Source organism: Phasianus colchicus, chromosome 19 (genome assembly GCF_987193195.1).
Source record: "Phasianus colchicus chromosome 19, bPhaCol1.hap1.1, whole genome shotgun sequence".
In the NCBI taxonomy this organism is placed as follows: Eukaryota; Metazoa; Chordata; class Aves; order Galliformes; family Phasianidae; genus Phasianus; species Phasianus colchicus.
Genome location: NC_143454.1, coordinates 10,227,114 through 10,252,360, shown reverse-complemented (window position 1 = coordinate 10,252,360; position 25,247 = coordinate 10,227,114). Strand labels below are relative to the sequence as shown.

The following is a 25,247-nucleotide window of genomic DNA, read 5'->3' as shown; positions in this document are numbered from 1 at the left end:
AACTAAAAAGATCCCAAAAACACAGATTAAAAACTCCAACTGCACCACTTTGCCCAAATGTCTGTATTTTTAACAAGCACATCAGCTTACAGTTTGGTACAAAATATTCACTTTTCCTTCCTAGAGTTTAAAAACACCCCTGACAGAACAGACATGAAAACATCAATTACTGAATCTAAATAAATAAAACATTTAAATAACTGAACTGTTACATCCAATAGTCCCAACATCTGATATGCAGTGCACAGATGGAGAAAATACACCTGGAAGCTTTGTTCCACTCATAGATCACAGTCAGCTCTGAGCAATAACAGGACGGATAACAGTGCTGGAAATTGTAAACCAGAGACCTCACAAATGATGCCAGCGGGGTTCTTCAGCACTCAACTTTTTCATTATCTCTCTATGCAGGTCCAGTATTTCCTCTTCACAAACATCTGAAGAGCAAAGAAAGCTCCATGAATTACGAAGGCCCAGAAATCCTGATGGCAAACGGCTGCTCCAAGGATGGTGTGAGCCACAGAGAGAAATGGCATCGCAGCAAGTTGGTACACGGCACAGAAACAGAAGTCCCAGGAGGAAGGGGACAATGGTGTGAAGCACTGTAAGGAAGGAGATGCTGTGTGACACCTGCCAGCACAGCAACAGCACCACACATCTCCCAGCAGATGTAAAACATGTATACAACCAAAGGGTACAAAAGGATGATGACATCTGTCATGGCAAAGATACCAAATAAGAACAAGTAAACCAAGGTTGACACAACCGAGTCCAAAGTCAAGAAACCTTTCCAGATGAGGGCAGTAAAAGCAACTCAAGTGAAAGCCTGCGCCAGCTTGCTGCTAACACCAAGTGGGAGCATCAGCACAGATAAACCAACGCCTTCATGCGTGCTTCTATGGTAAGAAACAAAAAACACCAATGCAGTTCCATGTGTCTGCTCATTTTGTCATAGAAGTTATTGGTATGTACCAAAACAACCTTATTCCAACAGCACATTTGCTGCTGTTCTGATGGCAGAATCACCGCTACAAACCTTCAAAGCCTTTTGTTTTCCTTTGTAGATGAAAATACCATAAATGAGTCAAACCAATTGGGGTCTGTAATACATAAAGGAAGTTCTGAACAGCAGTAATTACTGTTCTGCTTCAAAATACCACTTGGCAGCAGGAAGCCCAGCAGTCCCATGGAAACTGCCACATCTCCCAGAGCCAGTTCTCCCTGCGCTGCCTTTTACTGTTCCTCTGGATTTAGTTCAGTTTTTTGGTTGGTTTGTTCTGAGAAGCAAAACAGTTTCTATTGTTGGCAAGATCTCCCCGAACAGTCAGTTAGAAGTCAACTGATTTTCAAGCTTAAACTTCACAAGTCTGGTCTTTCCCATCAGCTCTGCTCCTGGGACCTGTCACGGGATGCCAGCTCAAAGCAGGGTGGCACAGATCAACCACCATTGGTTAACCATCCTTCTACCTGCTTACAAGTTGTTTTAATGCTCAAGCCCAGGCACTACAGTCATAGGGACTCCTACAAACTCCTAAAGAAAAGAAACCCACAAGGTCTCCTTGCACCAGAGCCCTTCCAACACAGAGCATGGCCATGAGAAGGTGCTCAGCTGCAGGCACAGAGCTCACAGCACACAGATGGCTGTGCAGGGCTGCAGGTAACACACCCCTTATGTGCACAGAATAACAGCACCATGTGAATTGAGAGCTTTTCCTGACATGTTTACAACTACATGGGGTTGTTACCTTATCTGCAAGTTGTTTTGACACTTAAAGGAACTGTTCATCCGGCTCAATTCCATTACTGGAGTTCGAAGCTGCAGAAAAACCTGTCTGAAAAAAAATCCATTTTGTAAATAAACAAATTTCGTTATGAAAAAATACCTTTTGCTGAGTTTTTGTGCTGAGCTTGAAGCTTTTGATGCTGGGATGTACAATGGAAAGAGGCTGACACACGCAGTACAAATACAGAATGAATTGGCCAGGGACTGCTCACTCCTCGTGTAACAGAAGAGCTACTGAACATTCAATTAAATTAAAAGTTGGAAATGTAGAATTGAAAGGAAAAGCCATTTTATATAACATAATTAATCTGTAGAACTCACTGCCACGAGAAAACATTGAGGCCAAAACCTATTAGGATTAACTAAAGATTAGGTAATGGATAACTAGAACACACTCAATTACATTGGATAGGATTATAAACTTCACTACCCAGAACATGAATTATCCTCCACAGATCAGAAAGGAACTCCTATTCTGAATGGTAATTTTATAACTGTTTTCATGCCTCCTTCTAATAGCTGTCAGCTGGGATCCCTGTCAGATCTGTACAGCCAATGGCCATACTCCCCACTGCTGCCACATGCAGCAATGGAAGATCTCTTGTACTTACCTACAGTTCAAACCCTCCCTGACCCACACAGCAGAGCTCTCAGCACACCACCAACAGAAGTTGGCTGCTGTACCTTCTGCACAGACCTCGCAGCCAGCAGGTGACATTCCCATGAGCCCAGAGCTGGTGGTACCAAATGAAGCATTTATGCTGACTTCCAGAAGAACAATTACTGTGACACAACGGAGACATTCAGCACTGTAAGAAATGTAGTATTTCTACATCTAAGCATTTGCTCTGGCACACTGATGCAAACAGCCTCAGTTTCCTTCACTAAAAATGGTGTTTCCCTTCACTGGAGTCCACCAGAATTGGCACCTGGCTAGCACCACATTCAGTACTGAGCTGCTCCTCCAGTTCAGAAGTCAGTCATCCAATGCTCTGTTAATACATCCAACAGTGGTGCACACAAAACATCAGGTCTGAGTTGGTTGTTGCTTACACCTGAACTCCATTAAACGGATGATGGCATCAGCAAACACAATCAGGCTGCTTGCAGAGATGCACACCACCCCAGGCCTCCTGTCCTTGCAGAGGCACACACACATCCTTGGCTGCAACACGAGGGAATGGAAGAACTGCTTGAAGATGCTTTCTACTCTATGTATGCAGTGTGAGTAATACTTGAGAAAGTCACAGAGGCTTAGAACTGATTTAAAGTAGACCTCATAACCTACACTGGTGGCGATGCTGACTGCATAAAGTCATGCTTACTCTGCAAATGAGTAAATGATGTAAGTCATGGAAAAATCCTCACTGAAAAATGCAACACTTCCTTCACTGGGTGTTTTATGACAGCACTGTGTGCCTCAGAGTGAAAGATTGGGGTTCTTACAGCAAGCGCCATATATTAAGCTAGAACACTTGTGAAATGACTTGGGAAGAAAGGGTTTTAAAACAAGGAATATTGTATATAAAATCCCTGATCATAAATATTAAAGTTGTATCTGGTTCTGAACAGCCATGTACAACAAAACCAACTTGGCTCCCAGCGTGAGCAGTTACACAGATGAGCGGTAATACTTCACTTTCCACCGTTTAGATCTCATTCGGAAAAAAAAGTACATGATCATCAAAAATAAAGATGAGGCTACATACAGGACGACACACAGACTCATGTCTATGTTGGAAAATCCAATCCCTAAGAAAATCACAGACTGCCTGCTCTCCTGATGGTTAGCAGACTCAAATGCACTTTTACTGCTGTCCTTGACAGGTCCATGCTTCCCTATGAGCTTATTGAACAGCTTAGATTCTGAATCTCTTATCTGTTCCTGGTTCAGGACCATGTCTTCTCTATTTCCACCTGGTTTCTCCAGCAGGCTTTTGTCTTTCTCCTCCCTTGCATCTTTTAGTTCAGTATCACTGGAGTCAGTCTGGCTCTCAGTGTATTTATAAAGAATATTTTCACTGTTGTAGTGATGCTTCATGAACTGCAGAACTTGGGCCTCGTTCCAGCTGTGCAACCCTTTAATTTCCTCGTGACATGCAGGACAGAGGTCTGGAGTTGGCCACTGAACTTTGGGAAATTTGGGGTCTTCTGTCAGATCACCTGATTGAGAGAAGGAAAAAAGTGCATCAGAAATGAATGAGTGAAGCAAGCTGAAACTGCAGTGTATATTTCACTTATAAATAGTGAGGCTGGAAAACACACACCAAAAAACCCACCACAGCACAGCAATGTTTGCATTAAACTGAAGGCAATCACAAATTAAACAATTCATGACTTTCCTGGTGGGTGCATCCACTGTTCCAAAGCACTGCTTCCTCCTCTAAGGTACAAACACTATCAGTTATTTTCCTCTTCTCCCACTAAAAGATGCAGCATTCAAGTTCCAATACAACAGGATCCACAAGTGCTGTGGTGTTGGAAGGCATGAGAACACCACCATCTGGGCCTTTCAGGGTTAATTTGAGTTATGGTTTGTAACAAATGCTCTTTTGCACTGGATGCTCTTTAATCTTCCAGCCTGGTTTGCAGTAAGCTGTTACAAATATTTGTCTCTGCTATTCAAATGGGAGAGCACAATGCCTTTCAGATGTCTTACAATAAAAATCACTCTGTGATTTTGTTTCAGTAGAGAAAACAGGAAAAAAAACAACTTATGTTAAGATTACCAACAGAAAACTTACTGCACTTCGTGTTCCCCTGCCAAAAAGAATGCACACATTTTGTACCAGGAATTCAGTAGGGCAGAGCTACATACAGCAATCTCATAACCCACACCTGAAGTCTGTGCCAAGGTGTTTTCAGTGACCATTCAAACATTATTTCTCACTAAAGGCTATGTATGTTGCCAGAAATACAGGTGCAGCTTTTAGGGATTAGAAGAAGTTGCTGTGCCAAAGGGAAATTTTAGTAAACTTAAAATGCATTATTTGACACTGTTATTTATTCACAGAATCACAGAATGGCCAGGGTTGGAAGGGACCCCAAGGATCACAAATCTCCAACCCCCTGCCACATGCAGGGCCACCAACCATCCCACCCAATGCTAGACCAGGCTGCCCAGGGCCCCATCCAATCTGGCCTTGAACACCTCCAGGGACGGGGCATCCACAACCTCTCTGGGCAGCTGTTCCAGCACCTCCCCACTCTCTCTGTAAAGAATTTCCCCCTGACGCCCAACCTCAATCTCCTCTCCCTCAACTTCAAACCATTTCCCCTTGTCCTGCTGTCACTCGCCCTTTCAAAGAGTTGATTCCCCTCCTGTTTGTAGGCTCCCTTTAGGTATTGAAATGCTGCAATGATTCACACCGCAGCCTTTTCTCCAGGCTGAACAAGCCCAGCTCCCTCAGCCTGTCCTCATAGGGGAGGTGCTCCAGTCCCCTGATCACCTTCATGGCCTCCTCTGGACCCTCTCCAACAGCTCCCTGTCTTTTTTGCACTGGGGGCTCCACACTTGGATGCAGTACTCCAGATGGGGCCTCACAACGTATTCCAGTACGTTTACACTTCTTAGTAAAAGTGTATTTCAGCCAGCTGTTGCATCATTTAAATCAATATCCATGTGGGTTTTCCAATGACTGGATGCTCTAAAGCAGCACATTGCTCCACCATGTAGGAACTCCACGTCAGCAAGATGTGACTCCCTGTGTTCTGTCTGGCAATAGTAGCAAACATTCAGGGATGATTTTTTTTTATTATTATTTTAATACCTCCTCAGACACTTCTTTCTTCTTGGAGAAAGGAGACCAACTGCCTCTACTCACAACAGTATTTAATACTTCATAAATCTTGGGAATTCAGCCTAACCATGATATAAACACAGTGTAGCATATTTAAATTGTAACTAATGCTACATTACACAGATCCATAACAGTAGGCAAGGATTAAGTGCAAAGAGAAACCAATTTTCTTTAGTGCTTTAGCTATTTGATATCCCCATAACAGAACAGATTAAATACAACCCAGTATTTTAGCTGCATTTTTAGTCCTACTGAAAACATAGCAATCGAGGCAGCGGGGGAAAACAGATATTCTTCATATGGCAATTTTATTTTATTTGGTTTTGATCTGATAATAGTTCAGGCTCTTTTATCCTGAGAAAGCCTCCTCTCCAATTATCACCCTCTCCTCTACAGCATCTTTCCAGAACAAAATGAAGATGAGTTTTAACATCTGCTTAAATTGTAGTGGAAAGAAAATTAATTATTTTTATCCACTAAGTAGCTGAACTGTATTGCTCCTTTTGGAAAAGGCTTTGTTTTGTATTCAGCATCTCATCAAGCAACAGGTGACATCTCAGAAGGAGCACTATCTCTGAGAAGCTTTTTCACTCCATGTCATAAGAGATAAACTGTTCTACTGGAGGGTACCTCAAGTGTGTATATTCCTCAGTCATGAAAAAGGTTACCAGGCTGATCTTTAGAGTTACAGCATCTCAGTCAGCTTTAAGTTTTGCTCTGCATACAAACACCCTTAAGGCTGTTGACTTTGTACACCAACATAGTTACAGAGCAAGTCTTAAGTCAGTATTTCATAGGGGGACATTAAGCTGAGACAACAGTTGCTGTTGGTTGGAACCCATATTGCAGAGTACTATTTGCATGCATATTTGTTCCAATACAAACTACACTGTATAAAATGCCACAGCCCTTCAGGCACAGCTACCTTGTGCGGGTTTTCCTAAGCAAGGCCTTCCATACCTGCAAGTCTGTTATTGACTACATTGTGTTTCTCCCAGAGCCAGAGAACAGCCTTGTCCAAGGTTTGCACTGAGTCCATGGATTCCTTCGCCATCTCCTCGAAGTGCTGAGCACAAGCCTTGCATCCAAAGAAGTGATGGATGTATCTCCGCATGACCTCAAGCACTATCCTGGGATTGTCTTCAAGACCTAGAAAGGCAGATGAGAGATGCATTCAGCACCTTTGGGACAAACACAGCTTCAGTGCATGCTGTGCATAACACACCTGAAAGCGAGCCACAGGAAAAGGAAAGGAAACATTCTCTTCTCATCCCATGGATATGAACAGCTCCAGATGCACAGAACCAGCCACCTTTCTCACTGATAGGTGTCCACAGCACACGTGCAATCATCAGCACCAGAACCAAATGCTTGCCAAATTAAACAGCTCATGATGCAGTGTCTTAGGTTGGGTGAGTACCAACTGCTGCAGCTGAACACACCCACCTGATAGGAATTCACAGCACAAGGTTTGTAGATTACATGGTAAAGGGTTCCAGTGCTTCTGTCCCATTCTGGCAGTGAATATCAGAGGCTGGGAGCACACGTGCCCTCTGTACATGCTCAGAAAAAAATCCTTAGCAAAACATATTCAGAACTGCTAGAGTATTTGTCTGCTGCCTGTGTAAGAGATGCATGGAGACTCCATAGCACACCTTTACTTAGAGCAGAGATGTTATTAAAACCAATGAAAAGCAAACAATCTCTGCTCAGATGTTCCATATCTGTGATTGAATAGGCATGTATAAATAAAAGCTAGGAGATTACAGCAGATTAATTTACTATATTACAAGAAAGGCTAAAAAGTGTTTTGGAAAGTTGAAATGAATTTCAGACAAAAGAGTTTCATCACATATACTGACTATGAATTTAAGAATAAAATTAAGAAATAACTACTAGCAAACAATCTCTTCATGTAAAACAGATTCAATTACAAATTTAATTGTATCTGTTCTCCTGTGTAATGCTACATTCTTGAAGTTTCCTTCAAAATTCATTTTCTAGAGAGGGCTTTCAAATTTAGCAACGGATTAAAAGATTCAGATACAGTTAAAAATCCACAAGCAAGTCTTATCCACACCAACAGATCCCATTAATTGAGAACTCTTCCATACAAACGAAGGATGTCCAGGATGAGATTTTTGCAGTGATTTTTATCTGCCCTCTGAAGTGAACAATTCTGTGTTCAGAGCTCCTTTGGGTTCCCCGATGTTCATCTCATTGCAGCTTCAAATTACACAGGCTAACATTAAAACACATCAAATTTAAAGCAATAAAAACATTCTATCAAGAAAATCACGATAAGTTTATGCTGGCTGCTGCCAGACTCTGCAAGGAGTGGAAACTATCAAGAAAAATCCAGCTGGTTTAAAAAGGAAACAAACAATTGCAAAATGGCTCATTTTGTTTGTTTTTCTTTTATCAGCCCAGAGATGAATCTTCTATTAACATCTGCCATGTATCATCGTGTAATCCTCCTTTTCTCTTTCCTCCCAAACTACAGCAATTCAGGGTAACCCTAATCTTTAAAGTGGACAAGAACCATAAAACCCTACCTGTGGTGGGAAGGATTAGGGAGTACATCATGCTTTTTAGTAGATGGGATTTAAACAAGCAATAAGGAGAGGAAAACCTCCCAAGACATAATCCGACAGTCTCAGACTGACCCAATTCTTTTGCCATAAGAAGTGATCATCACATATCTGCCCCGATTTAAATCGATGGTTAAAGTGTGCTGAAGAGTTCTCAGGTTCTGCAGTGTATTTTTAACTTCAGACTGACTAAAGCCTGGAACATGGAAGCAGTGCAAGATGTAGTTTTGTATACCTAGATATTCAGAACGTTTTTCAATTCGATTCAAGCAGTTTCAGCAGTTTGCCTCAGAAAAGGGCAATTCAAGTCCTGCACGATGCTGCTGCACAGCTCATACACCATGCAGCACAACAAAGAGATTCAGCCTATTGTCCCACGAATAACAAACAAAACAAGGCAAAATGAGAGGGGAAAAACCCCTACAGGATGATGAGATAAGCTACTCAAAGTATGCCTGTTTTGCAGGGCGTTCAACATTAAGAATTGAGTTTTTCCACTGTGATTGCAAACTATGCTAGACAGATAAATGTATCCAGAATTTGAAATATATACGTATTTGATGTACAATTGACAACTGGAAAACTGCAAACTACTGTTACCATGGCCTGGTAGCACTCCACCTAGCATTCTTTGCAGAAGATATTAAAAGCCTTGAAATTAAACAACAAAAACTAAATGGAACAATAAGCAAACAATGCACTGTCCTGACAAGAACAAAATCAGATGAAGAATAATATTTCAGCATTCATTTTCTTTCCATTGTGCTAAGACAGTATCTATCTGTGCAGAATGTTTCTTAAATAGGAACCAACATCAGAACATTAACACTCTTTCAAAGATACTGCAAGCCTAAAAACAAGGGATTTTACCAAGCGTTTGCAAAGGAGTGAGTGCCTCACACTGCAACAATTAATGGGCACTATGGGAATTCAGCTGATCTGTCTTGAAATTGTGCATTTCTGAAATAAAATTTCAGAAGGACTGACTAATGGCTGTCCAGCTTTTCTCTCTGCTAAACCCTATGGTTTCATCTCATTCTTCTCAAACAGTGCAATCTCATAGTCTGACCAGTCTTCCTCCCTTTTCAGGTGGTTCAGAATTTCTTCCTTTGAAATTCCCCCCCTCCTTCCCGTCTTATTGCTCACTTCCCCAGGGCCACTTTCCTACTTTATTTACCACATTTCCAAGCAAGGACAAACTGACACACTTTCTTTCAAAGCCTTCCCACTGCAGTAAAGCTACGCTCTGACCCCTGCTGGCAAAAGCCTGCAAACTGAGCCTGGAAAGACACTGTCCATGAATGTATTAGCTAAGAATTTACAGGAAAAAGATTGCTTGAATCCATTACTTATTTTCTTGTCTAGCAGAGCTGCTGTGTGTTTTTGCCTCCCCCTTCAAGAACCTCACATAACTGCTACTTACCTGTATTTATCAGAGCTGTTGGTCGCAGAGCAGCTTGCACAGTTAGGGTATGAAACAGCTTCCAAAGGGAACAAGTATAGCCTCTGAGCTCTGGCCTGCTGCCCTGACAGCCAACCCACTCCATTCTCTTAGTGAGAAATATCCCAGAAATCTGAAAAGAATACATGATTCAGATACATACAGCTCTGGGACCGAGATTAACTTCAACATCTGTAGAAATGATACTTCACTCCAAAGCCCATTTCTAAACTCACCCGTCTTGCAAACACATTACATGACATACACACACAGTCAGTGATGTTAAACCTGCCAAGATACACATCAGGGATGTCTGATTAGTCTGCCAGGATACCTTAAGCAGCTTAACTTCTAGAGACTTTTTTTTAAGCACAGTATGAAAACAAAACACACTGCTGTAAGCTGTGTTACAGCTTCCGTGGGCACAATAAAAATTGTGCATCACTCAGCAAGATCTATGGAATTTACAGCAGTAACATCTTAAGAGGATCAGATGTAAAATTAATGTTTATTACTTCTTAAAACTACTATTACAAATGAAAATCTTGCATGGATTTCTTTCCAGTGATTCATCTCCCTGATTCCTAAAACACACGTCTGCTTTTAAATTCCAGATAGCAATCCCACTTCATGGGAAGGAAGACTCAAATTAACTTCTGTGCAAAGACAGCTCCATCACAGTGCTTTTCATTACCAAACTGAGATGGGATTCCTGACCATACGAAGTCAGGAAATTAAATAGGAATAATGAAGAATAATTTACCCCCTTCAATGGGTAAATTTTCCACCTTTTAAACTCTGAACTTAAGAGAATTCTGCTGATAGCAGGCATAGCAAATAAAGCCAATTCTAAAATTTCTCTCATGGTCTGAAGCTGACATTAGGGAAGGTAGCAACTGCTTGCTCATAAAACCATGCCAGGATTGTCTGCTCCAATTCTCTCATTCCAATTTCTTCATGTGGATTTTTTTTTTTTCTGGCAATGATTTCACTTTATTTTCATTTTAACCTTCTTATAACTCCATTACGGCTGAGGGACCATCAGTAAGTGATGCCTTAGATTTATATAGAATCTTATCCTTTACTAATGCTGTATTTTACACTGGAAACTAGTAACAGCTTACCCGCATTTTGTTGTTGACCAGATCTAGAATAGCATCATAAGGGATTTTGTCTAATGGAAGGCTCACCAGCCACTCCTGCAAGGTCTCTAACAACTTCACCACAGGCTGACGGCCAGGAAAAAGCTGAGGATATTAAAAAGAAAAAAGAATATAGTAATATTTGAAAGCACAACTTTCATCAGCAGCATGACAGTTTGTGTTTACCTAAATGTGTTTTCTTGTCTTTGAAATGCATTAACTAAGTTTCATAGACAAGATTTTCTTTTGTTGTGTGCTTGTTCTGTTTATCAGTAAATCCCACAGTAACTCACCAAATTTAACACACTGCATTTGCAAAACGTTAACCAGCACGAAGATACTCAATCTCAAGCAGAACAACTTTGGACAGATTACACAGAATTTTCTATGAAGGTAATTCAGCTAAACATACAGCTTAAGGAGCATAAGACCTAAGAAAGGCTGAAATCCTTCCTCACTCTTTGGATATAAATCACAGCAACTGGTTCTCATAATATTTTTATTCTGGTTTTTGTAAGCATTGATGATGGTAGTTATCTAGAAACATAACTTGCCTTTTCATATGTGTAAAAGTGATTTCCAAAGTGGTTTGGAAATGAGGATTACATTAACTTGCAAGTTAAAGTAGTCAAGCTCTGTCAGACAAGCACGAGGAACTGTAAATATCATTATTATACACTAGAAAAGCTTGACTGATTGTTGTATTTACTATAGAATACTATAGAATATACATCTTCTAAGTACCTTTCCAGAGGAAGGGGAAACAAAGTCCCTGTATCTGCTGTCTCAAATACTTTTCATGCATTTAATAGGTGTCAGAAGATGCTCTGCACATACAAGTCCCTTTGCAGCCACTGTCCAACTATACAACTAAAACAGCATACTTCTGTACTAGTCAGCATCTATAAATCACATTTACTCCTGCAGGAATCTCAAAATATCATGCATTACTACCTAAAAGACAATAGTAGCAGAGGGTCTCTGGTAGATATATTTCATGGAAGAAAAAAATAAAACCTAATTCTACAATAATGAAGATTTCCCTAGTAGGAGGTCAGAGATCAGATCCCTGGATTTAGAATTTAGCATCATTTTAAATGCTGTTAAACAGGAGGATAGGATAAAAAGTGTTGGAAGTCCTGATTCACAAAGCTGTTGTTATGGATTGAACACTGGGAACTTTGTTAAAAAGGAAAGCAAGATACAAAGTTTAACTTTGAAATCCAGTGCCCTGAGCATGCAGAAAGATGCACATAATTACAGTACCAACACTGCAAAGTCAGCATTCTGACTGCCTCAAATGTAAACAGTCCACATGTCAATATGTGGGAATTGTGCATGAGAACCAAGAGCAAAGCTTTGCACAACAAAAGAATGCAAATAAGTGACAGGAGCCCCACATATACAATGGCAATCTGGAGATGAGCGTGCAACAGCATTCCCCATTTATGCACTAATAGCCAGGGAAGCAAATGACATAAGCTGGCCAGGAGCCATCAGGAAGAACAGAGGATGTTTTAGGGATAATATGATGGAAAGATTACCACCACACTTTCTTAAAGAAATGAGGCCAGCTAGAGATTTCTGACCTCTGATGGCCGCAGGGGGGCAAAAAAACTGTCTGATTGATAGACCCAGAGAGCTGGGAATAGATCACACAGCCCTTATTGTTCCCTTAAACAGGAATTGGTTTAGGTATTTTAAATAAAGCCAAGTGTTAGCAGTCAGTAAGTAGATCTAGGGAGTCTGCTCATTTCAGAAAGCTGATGTTACAAAGTTAAATTTCATTTTTTTCCAAGTCACATCACATACGTTGCTTTTATTACAGGTATGATGTGTGCATCTTCATTTTTGAAATACTCCACCTCAATCACATTCAAAATTCAGACTGAAATTTTAGAAATTTCTAAATAGAACACTACTTGTCAAGCATGCAAAGTCCAAAATTAAACAATGAAAGAATACTTGTACTCACTGAGTTAAAAAAGTTATATATCCCAAAGATCAGATAAATGGACTGTATTCATAGCACTCATTCAGTATGCTGCAGACTGCTTAACCTTTATTCAAATTTGATCTCTCTGAGATGAATTTAAAATGCATTTCATCTCTTTAAGGATACCTGAACGGTATAAAGTAACTCAAAAACAAAATTAAAGAAATTCACAAAACTATTTTTTTAAGCTATTGGGAAAGCACATATTTAAATATATTCTGAAAGACATTTTGAGAAGCTTACACCACAATAAATTTTATGTTACAGTCGTTTTTTCTTAATATAATCAAGGAGCAGAAGCACATACCTTGGCAGAAATGGTAACAAAATCCTTGAAGGTCTTCAGCTCAGCTCCCTCAAGCATCTTGTGTGTAGCAAGCTCTACCCGGAACAGGTAATGCAATCCAGATTCAAGGTCAGCCATGTACAACTTCGATCTGAAACACAGATAAATAACATCATGACAGGGCTCTTTCACTCATTTTCTCATCAGTCACGAAGGTAAAATTGATATATAGTAGGTGTCATTAAAACCTCTACATTTGCCACTCCACAAGGATTGCAGTATATCCTGCAGCAGGCACGGGGAGATGCAGCAGTTGCTTCAGGTGCTGGGAATGGTGTCAAGTTCATTGAGAAACACTGCACTCTGCTGAAGTAGTTCTGTATCACTCTGCTCTGAGATAAGGCACGTGAAGCAAAACCACACTTAAGCTTTTTGTTTCCCAGCCAGCTCCACCTTGCAATGAAATTACAAACCATTGTCAGCAAGGAAGTAGAAATTGCAGCTTCTCTCCAGAATCTGACACAAACGGTAAAATTACATGCTACCAAAAAAGGGAGACTCCTGCTTAACATACACAGATGATACACAGAGCAGAGGTGCAAGCAAGCCTGGCAAAAATCATTTCTGGAAAGGACTGAACCTGGAAATCCTCTCCCAGATGCAGCAGTAATGCTGCAGGCTCCTTGGATACAGAGTTCTTTGCAAAACAATTTTATTTACATCTGCTCTTAGTTATACATCTTATGGCAAGTACAAGTAAAACAACTAAAGTAAATTAAATATTTTAACAGTTCATTCTCACAACCAAACATCTTTATAACAACAAGAGGTACTTCAGATAAAATGCATCAGGTAAAACATCCTATCTTTCAATGTTCTCAGAGCCCAACCTTTGCACTGTATCATGCAGAGCAATGTAACTGAACAAACAGAAGTTCACATAGTATTCTTTTGTAAGAGCTCAACAAGATCATGATTTCCAAGCCAAACTAAAACATACAACAAGTCAGCTGCCTCCACCTCTAAAATTACATGCACGAATTAACATATGTTAAAATGCAAGATAATCTACATTTTTAACAACTCAAACTACAAACTTATTTTGACATATCTCCTTAGTTAATAATGTACTCACTGAAATTGGGGGAAAAAAAGAAAAACTCTGCTGACTTCAAGTTTCTTAAACACAGATCCATACGCGTGCATAAGGGTCTCCCAGAAAAAGCCCATTTGGAAGATACTTGGACTGGAGATTCATATCAACAAGATTTTGGCTTGCTGGGAAGCAGCTACATTTAACTAAGCTGTTTTAATAATACAATGTTTTATGTACATCATTTTACAATAGTCACTGAAAGAAGATGACACTAATAGTGTCCAAAAAAGGAAAATAAGTACAAAATGAAAGCACTCAGTCCTGTATCTTTTCCATCTAAAGATGCTGAGGGATTATCTCTCTGCAAAGCCTTTGTATCCTTCTCTCAAACAGAGAATGGGGAAAAAAGGGTAAAGATAAACCTCATCAGATTTGGTTTGGCAAACATCTTTCACAGTGACTTTAGCATTTTCAACTGTATTTGCATTTGTTGAGCACTGCTTACTTTCCAATACACACAGAGAATAATCATTTTCTACAGAAATGTGCTATAGCTTGTTGCTTTAGTGTTTATTTTTTCAGGGAATTGATTGAAACGCTGCTCACAAACACAGAAATGCTACCTGCATTTAGCAGAAGCTGTAACCTTGGTGCTGGAAATGAACTAATTCAGTGTCATTTCAATATACTGAGAAACAGATAAAGCTGAAGCAACAGCTGAAGCACTGCTTTCAGCTTTGGTGCTGTAATTTCTCCAGTAATAAGCATAAATGCCTTAAATTTTATTCTGCAGAAGAATGAAGATCAGAAAGTCTGATCAACACATTCAAATCAAGCTACATCAGATGGGATGGAAAGAAATACCATTTTCATCTGCACCAGAATTTTATAATGACAGGGCAGCCTCCTATGTGACAAAAAGAAACTGCTTGTGAATTTTAATAATCGAGCATTGATCTGAAAGTCAGTATTGCTTACTTATCAAATTCCTTCCATGGCTTGATCTCTGTGCTCTCCTCTTTGTTTCCTTTAGCAGGCAGCTCAAGTGGTGAAAGAAGTTTCTTTCTTACACCTGGCAGCGACTTCAGATACGAAGAAAAGACCGACCGTAGGGGCTTCAGACTGGGTGTAAATGGACAAAATTCAGATTATTTTTCATCTCGGATTAATAAAACATCCAAAGCAAATCAGTATATTTATAACATATTCACTTTGTTCTCCGTTTCTATTTTGATAAATGGTGATGGCTTTAGGAATAGTAACAAAAATAACTGCGATTAGTGGTTTGAAATTCCACATGAGTTAAGAACATCAGGTTCATCAAAATACCAGCTTGCCTTACACAGGGAATGCTCACATGGAGCAAGTATTGTGACTTAGAAGCAAGCTTCTCAGATCTTGGATGCATTGCTAGTTTTTTTCATTTTTATTCCAAAGTGTTTTCCTTTCAGATACATCATAGCAATAGCCACAAAAACTATAGATAGGCAATAATGGTAAGCAAGCTAATATCAAGTCTCTTATAAAAATATACATATATATAACAATATTAAATGCTTCATTAGGAACAGCACACAGCTATCAGCATATGCAGCTCCAAATAACAAGCAGCCAGCTATTTCCAGACAAACACTATGAAACTGTCTATTTCAAAGAAAGTTTTACCAGTAAATAATCTTGTCAGTGCAGTAAAGCAAGCCAAGGGTTACAAGGTTATAAGGCCACAAGACACTTTCATACCAACTCTTTCTACTGGCATAATCCATCTCTACATATTATAAGCATTCATAAAGAGCAAACTGTATAATGAGACCACTAAATACAATTACTCAATAACAGCTGAAGTGTGCTCAGGACAACTTGCAAACAGGAAGGAATCAAACACAGTATACTGAGTACACTCTAAGACACAACGTCATCATACATGTGCAAAAATGATTATAAAATAACTTACTTAGTATAAAAGGAAGCTATAAAGAACAGTTGCTATAGCTTAGGTGAATCCCCCTATGTTCCCTTGAGACAGAAACTACTTACCTGTTAACCAACCCGTGTGACCCATTAGGATGCATCAGGTAGCATGAAGGGACTGAGGTAATCCCAAGTTTCTCCAGGAAAGACTTATCAAAATTCAGTGCTCTCTTTACAACAATGTTTTCATACTGGATCAAATCTAAGATAACCTGGGTAACAAAAAGGTAACACAAATTAAATACATTGTTGGTGGAATACCCAATCTTGCAGGACAAGACAGGTAAGTAAGCAAAGTGCATCAATCCTTAAACTGCTCGCCAAGAAAGTGCATCTGTGAGTATTCTGTGAACACCATTAATATCAGGTGAAGATTTACTCTGCAAGTTATTTACTCCTACCTTCAATTCTTTGATCTATTCTGATATTTTTCTTTTCAAATCTAACATTTGAAGAAAACATGAGAATGAATGATGAAATGTCCTCAAACCTCAAAATAGAGCAGGGAATATTCCATAGGCAACAATAGATATGTTTTGTGCTACATGTGCTAGGTAAGTTTCCACTACATTTTTCCTTTTGGGGTACATATTATCTTTGCTATGTTTCACCTCACTTTCAAACTTGTAATTTAAAAGACCCCTCTTTTAATCAGTAATAAAAGCACAGACTTCATTTCTTCAGCTGTTGTGACTTCTATTAGGTTTGTCTATATCATCTAGCACTGAAAAACTGAAATTAATGTTGTTTTCTATTTTATCAAGCTACTTTATAAATACAGAATTCTACATAACGTTAGCAAATATTTAGCCTTCTGAAAGCAGATTCTATTCTTCTTACTCAGATGACAATCTGCTTTCCCTGCAAAGGGGAAATAGTCTTAAAATCGGTGTGACAAAATGCAAGAGAACTTCATAATCATTACCTCCTTTTTGGTACTGCCTACAAGTACCAAAATAGCAGCTTCCAGAAACCAAATGTCTGGAAGCAGTCTGCTTCTCAAAGTGATTCTTGTTTTTGGCAGCACACCCTCCTCCACTTATACAACTCAGTCATCTTGGCATCAAATCTAATTAGAAACATTTCACAGACACCGGATGTTTCTGCACAGATTATTCCCAGATAATTGTGCAGTTTATTTACTTTACTTATTCTAGATCTTGGCAGCAAGAGAAAAGTAACAGCTCTAGGCGAACAGCAGGCTCGTTAAGTGGTGAAATGATGCCAAATCAAATACTTTATTGGGGGGGAAGGAAAGATCAAAGACTTTCACTTCCTCAGTGGCTCAGAGTGGAAACAATTGCATGCTATCATTTAAATTAGAACTACTAATATTATGAATGTTTTTCTAGCAGTAACAAAACATCTGACAATATTTTTGTTGGGATTTTCCTGCTCTTGAAACAAAAGAATTGTGCTAACAATGAAATAGATAAATTAATCTTCCTCTCAAGTGGGAACAGAAGTTAACATGACGGCACACATTTGTAAGCAAGTTCTTCTGCATAATTAAATACAACAGCCTCATGTAATCACTTGACTTTATGATATCTCAAAAAACACAACCTGACTTTGAGCATCCTTCAATCCAGTCCTAGAATCACAAGTTTTCTTGCCTGACTAACATAAAGCTCAACTGTTTTATAACAACACCCTTTCATACTCACTATGTCATAAATCATGCATTACCTCTCGGCCAATGTAGGAGTTATTATTTTCAACCACAACAGCAGTATAATGAGGGGTTTTCTTGTCGAAGAGAGAAGTAACATCACTGGGCCTTTTAAGAAAAGATAAAGCATTTAGACAGGAGAATGCAATAAGCTCAGTGTAATCAACAGAACTTCCTTTTACTATCTTGTAGTAGTATTGATAACAACAACAATAAAAAGCTTACTTTATCTTTAATAAGACTATCTATATTATATTTAATTAACACAGCAGGCATACATTAGCTGCATTTTAAACAAGGCACTTACGAAACTGGATCCAATGGTGGGCAAGCAGGAGGTCTTGACTCTTGGGAATGGTTCTGCAAGAAGTCAACCATCATCTGGCGAACTGTTTGCAGCTCACGATCTGCTCCTGCTGAGTCCAAGGTACAAAAACATGCAGTGCTTCAGACAACTGGTAGCAAACACTTCAGGTGCAGGTTTTCATACATTCTCATACTTTCCTGCAGCATTTTTGGTTTTTGTTTGTTTCACATTCAGACTGGGAAAAAGAGGCACTGTTTCCTGTCTGATGAACAGGTATCAAGGATTGAATTGTAAGACTGCAATTTAAGGTCGAAATGAGAACTAAAGAACAATCAACCCATCCCAAAATTTATAAAATATCAAGACTTACAAATCTATCTGCCTGCCTTGCTGGTTCTCTCTCAAAACAACATTTCATTCCAAATGTGTGCTTGTTTCCACAGCAGTTGCAGTGGGAGATTCTAGCAGCCTTTTTTCAATAAGGATATTTGTGATGGATTAAAAACTGCAGACGTGTAGCATTCATACCAAATGGGACAGGTGACCTTACAAAGCCACATAACATAAGGGAATAACTGACCTGTGAGATCATTTTATTAGCTTTAAAAGGAATAAATCGAAATGCAGGAGCTCTCACAAATACCAGAAGTAACAGGTACAGCTACAGCCCAATTCTACACAAAGGGTTAATGGTGCAGGTGGTCCTTCTTCTGACCTTTGGCCTTTTAAATGTTAATCCATTAGAAAAGACAACATTACTTTTGTCCCCAGACAAACCACCTCAAGCTGTGATCCTGTCAAACACAGGGGATAAGCCTGCTTTCAGTTAGTCAACATCTGAGTGGGGGTTCCCCCAGTGAAATTCAGGATGCCTGGAAACTGACTGACAGTTCAAAAGGCACCAGAGCCACAACTGAGCAAACTGCATCTCAGGCTGCAGAGATGTGGGCTGGTTTTGTCCTTTGGGACTTTTTTCTCCCACCCAAATGAGGGCAACTCACACTTGCAGTAGGATATTCTTACCTTTGTAATTTTCTCCAGTTGTAAACTGCTTTGTAAATGCTCTGAAGAACTATGGGGGAAGAAAAAGAGAAGTATTACTGATTTTAAAAACTCACTGTTAAAGACAAAAGCTCTGGTTTCACACAGTCGTTTTTAGTTTGTACAGCTGTTATTACAAAACATTTCTATCTCTCCATTCATATAGTTCATATATTTCTCCATTCAAAATAGTTTTTATTCCTAGCCTATAAGTTCCAAAGATCTTGGTAGAGCATCAGAATTTCTAGTCAATACTCTCGGCAAATCAGCTGATGGTTTTAGGTATCATAAAACACACCTCATTTACCTAAGACAATAAATGCATCATGGCACTTACCCTTACAGTTGGATAGAAGTGAATCCCATACTCCTTGCACGTCTCATAGTTCTCTTCTTCCCCGCAATCCAGCACACCAATCCTAATTGCAGATTCCCAGTCTGAAAACAAAAATATATTTCCATTTTCAGTAGAAGCGACCACGGATCCCAGCTGGCAGACTGGCCTGCTTCCCAAGGAGATCAACACAACTCTGATAGATTCCAGTACACAGAAACCAAGCCTTAGGTTGGTCCTTGTTCACAGCCATTTCTATCCTCAAGATGAACAAAGGTCATTGAAACGACTAGAACCTCCCTGCTGGTTGGGCTTCTGTTTGTTTGAAGCTGCAGCAGTATTCCCAATACATCTGTATTATATTCCCAATAAGAAGAATCCCAACATACAATGTGACAATTATAGGACTGAAGATTTTTTTCTAATTGAGTCCAAGAAGATGAAATAGGGTCCAACCCAACAGAAGGTACCAACTCAGTTCCACAGCTTTTCCTATCAGCTAAGCCCGTAAATAAGCATGTGGAGCATATTTAAATGAATAAAATAAATCCAGTAGTTTCTCACCCACAAGGCTGACAATTACGAAATTGCACATTTGATGCACATAACAGCAACGTTTCTGTAGTTCCCCAAAACAATTTCTGGAAGGAAAATGTTGCTGGATTTGGGACAACTGTGCAGAGAAGTGGATTGTTTGTGCATATAATTCGAGGGTTGTATGTGGGATCACAGTTAATTTTCACACAGGCTCACTGCTTACTGAACTCACAACGTTCTCAGGCCTCCAGATCTGCATTCACCCCAACACTTACATTTTGCCCACTGGAAGCTGTCTTTGCTTTTTAGTGCTCCTCAGGTACATTCAGGATATGCTTCTAAAATACCCGAGTTTTAACAGGAGTGCTACAGAGTTGGGTCCCCACATCACTAAATTTCCTAATTTCCTTTATAAATGTTTCATGGGAGTAACCACAAGAGTTGAAGTATTTCCATAAATGCACCTACATAACTTCAATAAAAGCTTTCAAATCATTCATAGCTTTTTCCTTCTCATTTTGCCAGCAATGCTCTGCTGCAGCAATCACTTTAAGAAGAACTGCTCCAAGAGACTCCTTATGCAGTTACTTTTTACAGCTAAGCTGAATCAAAACAGCTGTGGGCAGAATTTGAAGACACACCATAACCTCCCAAGGATCAATAAAATATAAAATAAGCACTAAAATTAAATTTGCTTTTATAGCAAAGAGCCCGAAAGCTTCATCAAGTTCAAGATCTGATTGGATGCCTGGCTGCTGTTGAAATTTAGCTTGACCTTTCCTTGTCTTTGAAGGAGGATGGGGCAGCTGAGTGGGAATCTCACAACATGCCAACAGCCCAACAGGCACAGCAGTAACTACAAGCATCCTGGAGCAGATGGACACACATTCACACCAACACAAAAGATACAACAGTCCATTTTATCAAATAAAATGCAAAACAAACAACAACAAAAGTCTGGCTTCTGGCTATCTCCCCCATCCAACTTTCCCCACTCCTCCTTTTTCCACCTGCCTTCATTCTCCTCCACACAATGAATAGAAGCACCATGAGCCCAATGCAAATCGCTCACTTATAACAATGAAAATGCATCTCTGGCTAAACACTTGGGTTAAAGAGCACCAGCTGGGGTGTGTGCTGCTCAGCATTTGCTTCTGCTTAGCGAGGAGCTCCTTGTTTCTAAGAGACGTGAAAACTGCAGCAGCACACAGCCTATATTGGCAACACTGCGTAGATTTGTTTCAAAGAAAACACTGCTGAGTTTTTAAATAGCACATCATTTCACATCTAGGCTGCTTCCAGCATAACAGCAACGTTTCTGTAGTTCCCCAAAACAATTTCTGGAAGGAAAATGTTGCTGGATTTGGGACAACTGTGCAGAGAAGTGGATTATTTCTGCATATAATTCAAGGGTTGTATGTGGGATCTCTAAGGGTTTGTCACTTCTGCACAGAAAACCACTACATGTAATTCCAGCCCACAGACATTCTGGTGGGTACATTCAACCATCTTTTCAGTTACCAGAAGTAAACTGTAATAAAGCTAAATGTGTGGTTAGGGAAGCAGCAGCAACAACTCTAAGACTATTCTGAGAGAAAGCATCAAAATGAAAACTGCAAACAAAGCATGCTGTGTTCCTAATTTTCCAAAGCATCATCTTTAAGCTTGCAGTGAAGTTGCCATGGTTGAACAGATGAGAAATGAAACAGCTCTCACATGAAGCTACCAATGGAAAGCATGAGTGTTCTTAGTCTTCCACTAAAACTCATCCATTCCCATTCTGAAGTGATGAGAAACATTCTGCTGCCAAATAACACCAGACAGCAATTTGCATTTGCTGATATGGCCAACATCCACAAACCTAAAAAGCCACTTTTTAAATGGAAGTCTTTCTGAAGACTTAGACTACAGCATACTGGTCCTTACCTGGTATAGCAATACAGTGTACATCATCGTAACTGCAGATAAATAAGAAAACAAGGACCTGAAGTCATTAAAAATCACAATTATTGTCTACAAAGATATCACACCACTGCAGTAAAACACAAACATTTTATTTTGAGAAGAGCTCTGCTCATTTTCAGCTCTTCATGACCTCCACTGCAATGCTCACACACCTCCTGGCTCTTTCATGTCTTTAAAAAAAGGTCTAATACTATTTTGGCCACAAGGCAATCCAATTACAAGGTGAAAATGTTATGCAAGCTTATGTAAAGAAACAAACAAACAAAAAAAAGAGCTACAGCTTATGCAAACAAGAAAAGCCATGAAAATAGCAAGGGCCTGAAGTGCTATGAAACCAATGCTGCTCTGTTTCTTGCTCTTTGAGTTTCTGCTTGGCCCAGCACGTGACAAAACCTCCAGGCCTTACTCTGGGCAGGTCCGTGCACCTAAAACCACGCACATCTAACACTGACCTACGCTGTGTGTTCATTATCGTCAGTGCTTCTCACATCCAGGGCTGCCAGAGAAGCCAGAGCTCCTCACTGCCTCTCGAACAGAAACCACATCCATGCATCAGAACTGCTGCCTCCACCGTGATATCACCTCTTGGGTAAAAAAACACAGGAGAGTTTGAAAGCTTTGAGAGCACCCACATTAAGAGCAATTTCTCCCAGAATTCTGTCTCAGTTCTCCTCCTCACCACAGCTACAAACACCCCAAGCCCTGCATCAGCTCTACAAACAGAGCAGCGTCGTGCCAATAAACCCACGAGCAGATTCAGACCCAGCAGCGTGAGCGTCCCTCTGCTGACACACAGAGGCCAACGAGCCGCTTAAAAGAACGGTGTGACGACCACAAAAACGCGTGTCTCTCTTTCTATTATCACCTGGCCATTCTTTTTGCCCCTTCCGACCCACTCCTGCTCTGTTGGTTCTGCACGGCCCAACGCCAAACGCACTCGGCACCTCCAGCACTGCAGCATTTATGCGCTTTGTGCTCAGAGAACGGGACGATTCCTTTCGAGCAACCAGAAGACGAAGACCTCAGAGAGCTAGGAGGCATCTCGGCGCAGCCCGCAGCACCACCTGAGGAAGGCAGCGGGTCGGAAGGGGCCGCGCAGCTCACATCACACAGACGGCGGCATTTCGGTGCTGGGTTCCCCAGCCCATCCAAGCTGGAGGCGCAGCGCCGCTCCCAGCGGGATGCGGAACGGGGCAGCGCCCGCGGCCCTGCATCGCCCCACGTGCGGAGGCCCCGCAGCCCAGCCCGGGCCCCGCAGCCCGCACCGGAGGAAACCCCGGCGGCCCGGCCTCGCAACGGGCGCCCGCGGGGCGAACCCCGTGCCGGGCCTCACCTTTGACGTCCCCCGCCAGGGCTCGCCAGGTGGGGGCGAAGGCGATGCAGTGTCCGCAGGACGAGCTGTAAAACTGCACCACCCAGGCGGCCGAGGAGTTGAGCAGCGCTCGCCGCACCGTGCCGGCCGCCAACACGCTCAGCGGATCCTCCCCGGCCCGGTACAGGCGCGCCGCCACTCCCGCCAACAGCAGCGCCAGCAACGCCAGCGGCCAGCCGCCGCCCGCCGCCATGTTGGGACGCCGGCCGCTGAGGGCGGGGCGGCGCGGCGCGGGGCGGCGCCATAACAACGGCCGGGAGCGGGGACGCGGCCCAGCGGGGAGCCCGGCCCTCAGCCCGCCTCACTGCGGGCACCGCGCTGTGGGGAGGACGAGGAGTGCCCCGAAGGCGGGTTGTCGCTGGCGGTGCTCGCAGCTGCTCTTTGTAATCCCTCCAAAGGACCAGAGAGGAGAGCAATTGATCCAAATCCTCGCGTTTCGGTGCAGTTTCAGGGGTTAAAATCGAGGCAGCCCTGCCTGCAGTGAGATGACCTTCAAGGTCCTCTTCAGCCCAGGCTGTGTGACCGTGCACATCACGAGAACCAGCAGATTCCGCCACATTTCCCTATTTTTGCCCATTTCTTTTTTTTTTTCCCACCACCGTCTGAAGTTCAGTCACATCCTCCTGTCTGCGTTCACTGCTCTGAGTCATTTCTTGCCTTGCATCGAGCTCCTGTGGAGCTTTTGGTCCCTAAGCAGTAACTGGAGGTGGTTACAGCACTGCAGTCCAGTGATACAAAGGGACAAACCTTCCTGTAGGTGCTAATTAGGATTTTGAAATCTTCAGGTGTGTTAGAGCACGTTTTATTCAGAAGAACTGCTAGAAGCGCCAAGATGAAAGAGATGGATCACGGGAAAATTAAACGTGGGGTTTAACTGAGAAATAATCATTTTCTATGAAAGATAATGACTCCTCTCGAGGCTAGTATCGAGATTTATTGACCCGGGAGGTTAATATTGATCAAAACCAAGGCAAACAAAATATTAGACCTTGAAGTAGAGCCGTCTTGATATTGAAGTCTTGCCGCTGACTGAACAGGTCAATATATCTGGGTGCCAGAATCTAAGGCTTGGAACAGATAATGGCAGGGGATATTAAATATGTCTGACATGTTCTGTGCACACACTTTTTATTCTCATCAGCAGTAGTTACTTTATGGCTATGTCCTTCTGCATATAGCTATCTTGCAAGGGTTCAGGCTTCACTCACAAACCTAATTGCAAATATAATGGTTATCTTTCTCCAGTGTAGCACATAGCTGTCTGAAATTAAACAAGTTCTTCATCTATTCATTCACATATATGATGATATTTTTTGATAGCTTTCATTCCCAACACGCAAGCGATCCCGATGCTGCAAAACTATAGTGAAAATAAACTGAAAAACTGTAGTGCTTCAATATATGGATTTGTCATTGTAGCCAATAACTTGCCTGTGAGTCCAGGGGAAAAAAAAGAACACCATTGAATTAAATTCTAATAATAAGCTGACAAGAAGAAAACACTAATAACTTATCTGGATTAATTAATCAATGAGGATAAAGGCTGGGGGGGGAGGAGGGCTGGGGAAATTCTTACCCAGGAAGGAAGAGCTCATGTAGTGCTGGATCTCAGCAGTGCCATCAGCCCTAGGATTGCAAAGTAGGAAAGTCAAAGGCCCAACTAGGGAGCAAAGACTAATTAAGAGATGCTGTGGCCAAGTCTTTATCATCACCAAGTACTGCAGGCTGTATCAGTCAGTTGGTTTGGAATGAATTTGTAGCAGACTTGGAAAATGTACCGCAGGAAGCATGAAAATAGTTTACAGGATAAGTTCAGAAGTTAATGTGCTTGGGACAGAAATAATCCTTTTCATAAGGCAGCTGCTATTACTGTGCTTTTTAATGTCCCTAAGAGCTATTTGCAAAACAACAAA

General features: G+C 41.1%; 1 protein-coding gene across 3 annotated transcripts; it reads right to left on the bottom strand.

The window, feature by feature from the left end:
• Positions 1-48: 48 nt before the first annotated feature.
• Positions 49-23,569, bottom strand: QSOX2 (quiescin sulfhydryl oxidase 2). Of its 3 annotated transcripts, XM_090121184.1 has the most exons (13): positions 22,415-22,777; positions 21,924-21,955; positions 19,464-19,564; positions 19,109-19,157; positions 18,086-18,194; positions 17,796-17,886; positions 16,173-16,318; positions 15,114-15,257; positions 13,061-13,190; positions 10,740-10,862; positions 9,598-9,748; positions 6,544-6,732; positions 49-3,946 (listed from the first exon to the last, which is right to left on the bottom strand). In XM_090121184.1, exons 1-13 carry the CDS (start codon positions 22,429-22,431, stop codon positions 3,396-3,398), a joined length of 1,833 nt encoding a protein of 610 aa, XP_089977310.1. In that variant the 5' UTR covers positions 22,432-22,777; the 3' UTR covers positions 49-3,395. The 3 variants fall into 3 exon arrangements, with proteins under 3 accessions (XP_089977310.1, XP_031457730.2, XP_089977309.1); XM_031601870.2 differs by lacking the exons at positions 21,924-21,955; positions 22,415-22,777 and adding an exon at positions 23,296-23,569; XM_090121183.1 differs by lacking the exons at positions 21,924-21,955; positions 22,415-22,777 and adding an exon at positions 23,296-23,569 and having other exon boundaries at positions 18,086-18,191.
• Between the last annotated feature and the right edge of the window lie 1,678 nt (positions 23,570-25,247).

Bases quoted from the DNA above. Each gene is read 5' to 3' on its own strand.
- QSOX2 (XM_031601870.2), bottom strand. From the start codon at position 23,527: ATGGCGGCGGGCGGCGGCTGGCCGCTGGCGTTGCTGGCGCTGCTGTTG. The intron at 17,887-18,085 runs GTAAGTGCCTTG...TTTTCTTAAAAG, and splicing joins CCACCATTGGATCCAGTTTC to GCCCAGTGATGTTACTTCTC. The intron at 3,947-6,543 runs GTATGGAAGGCC...TCTCTCAATCAG, and splicing joins AGTCAATAACAGACTTGCAG to GTGATCTGACAGAAGACCCC.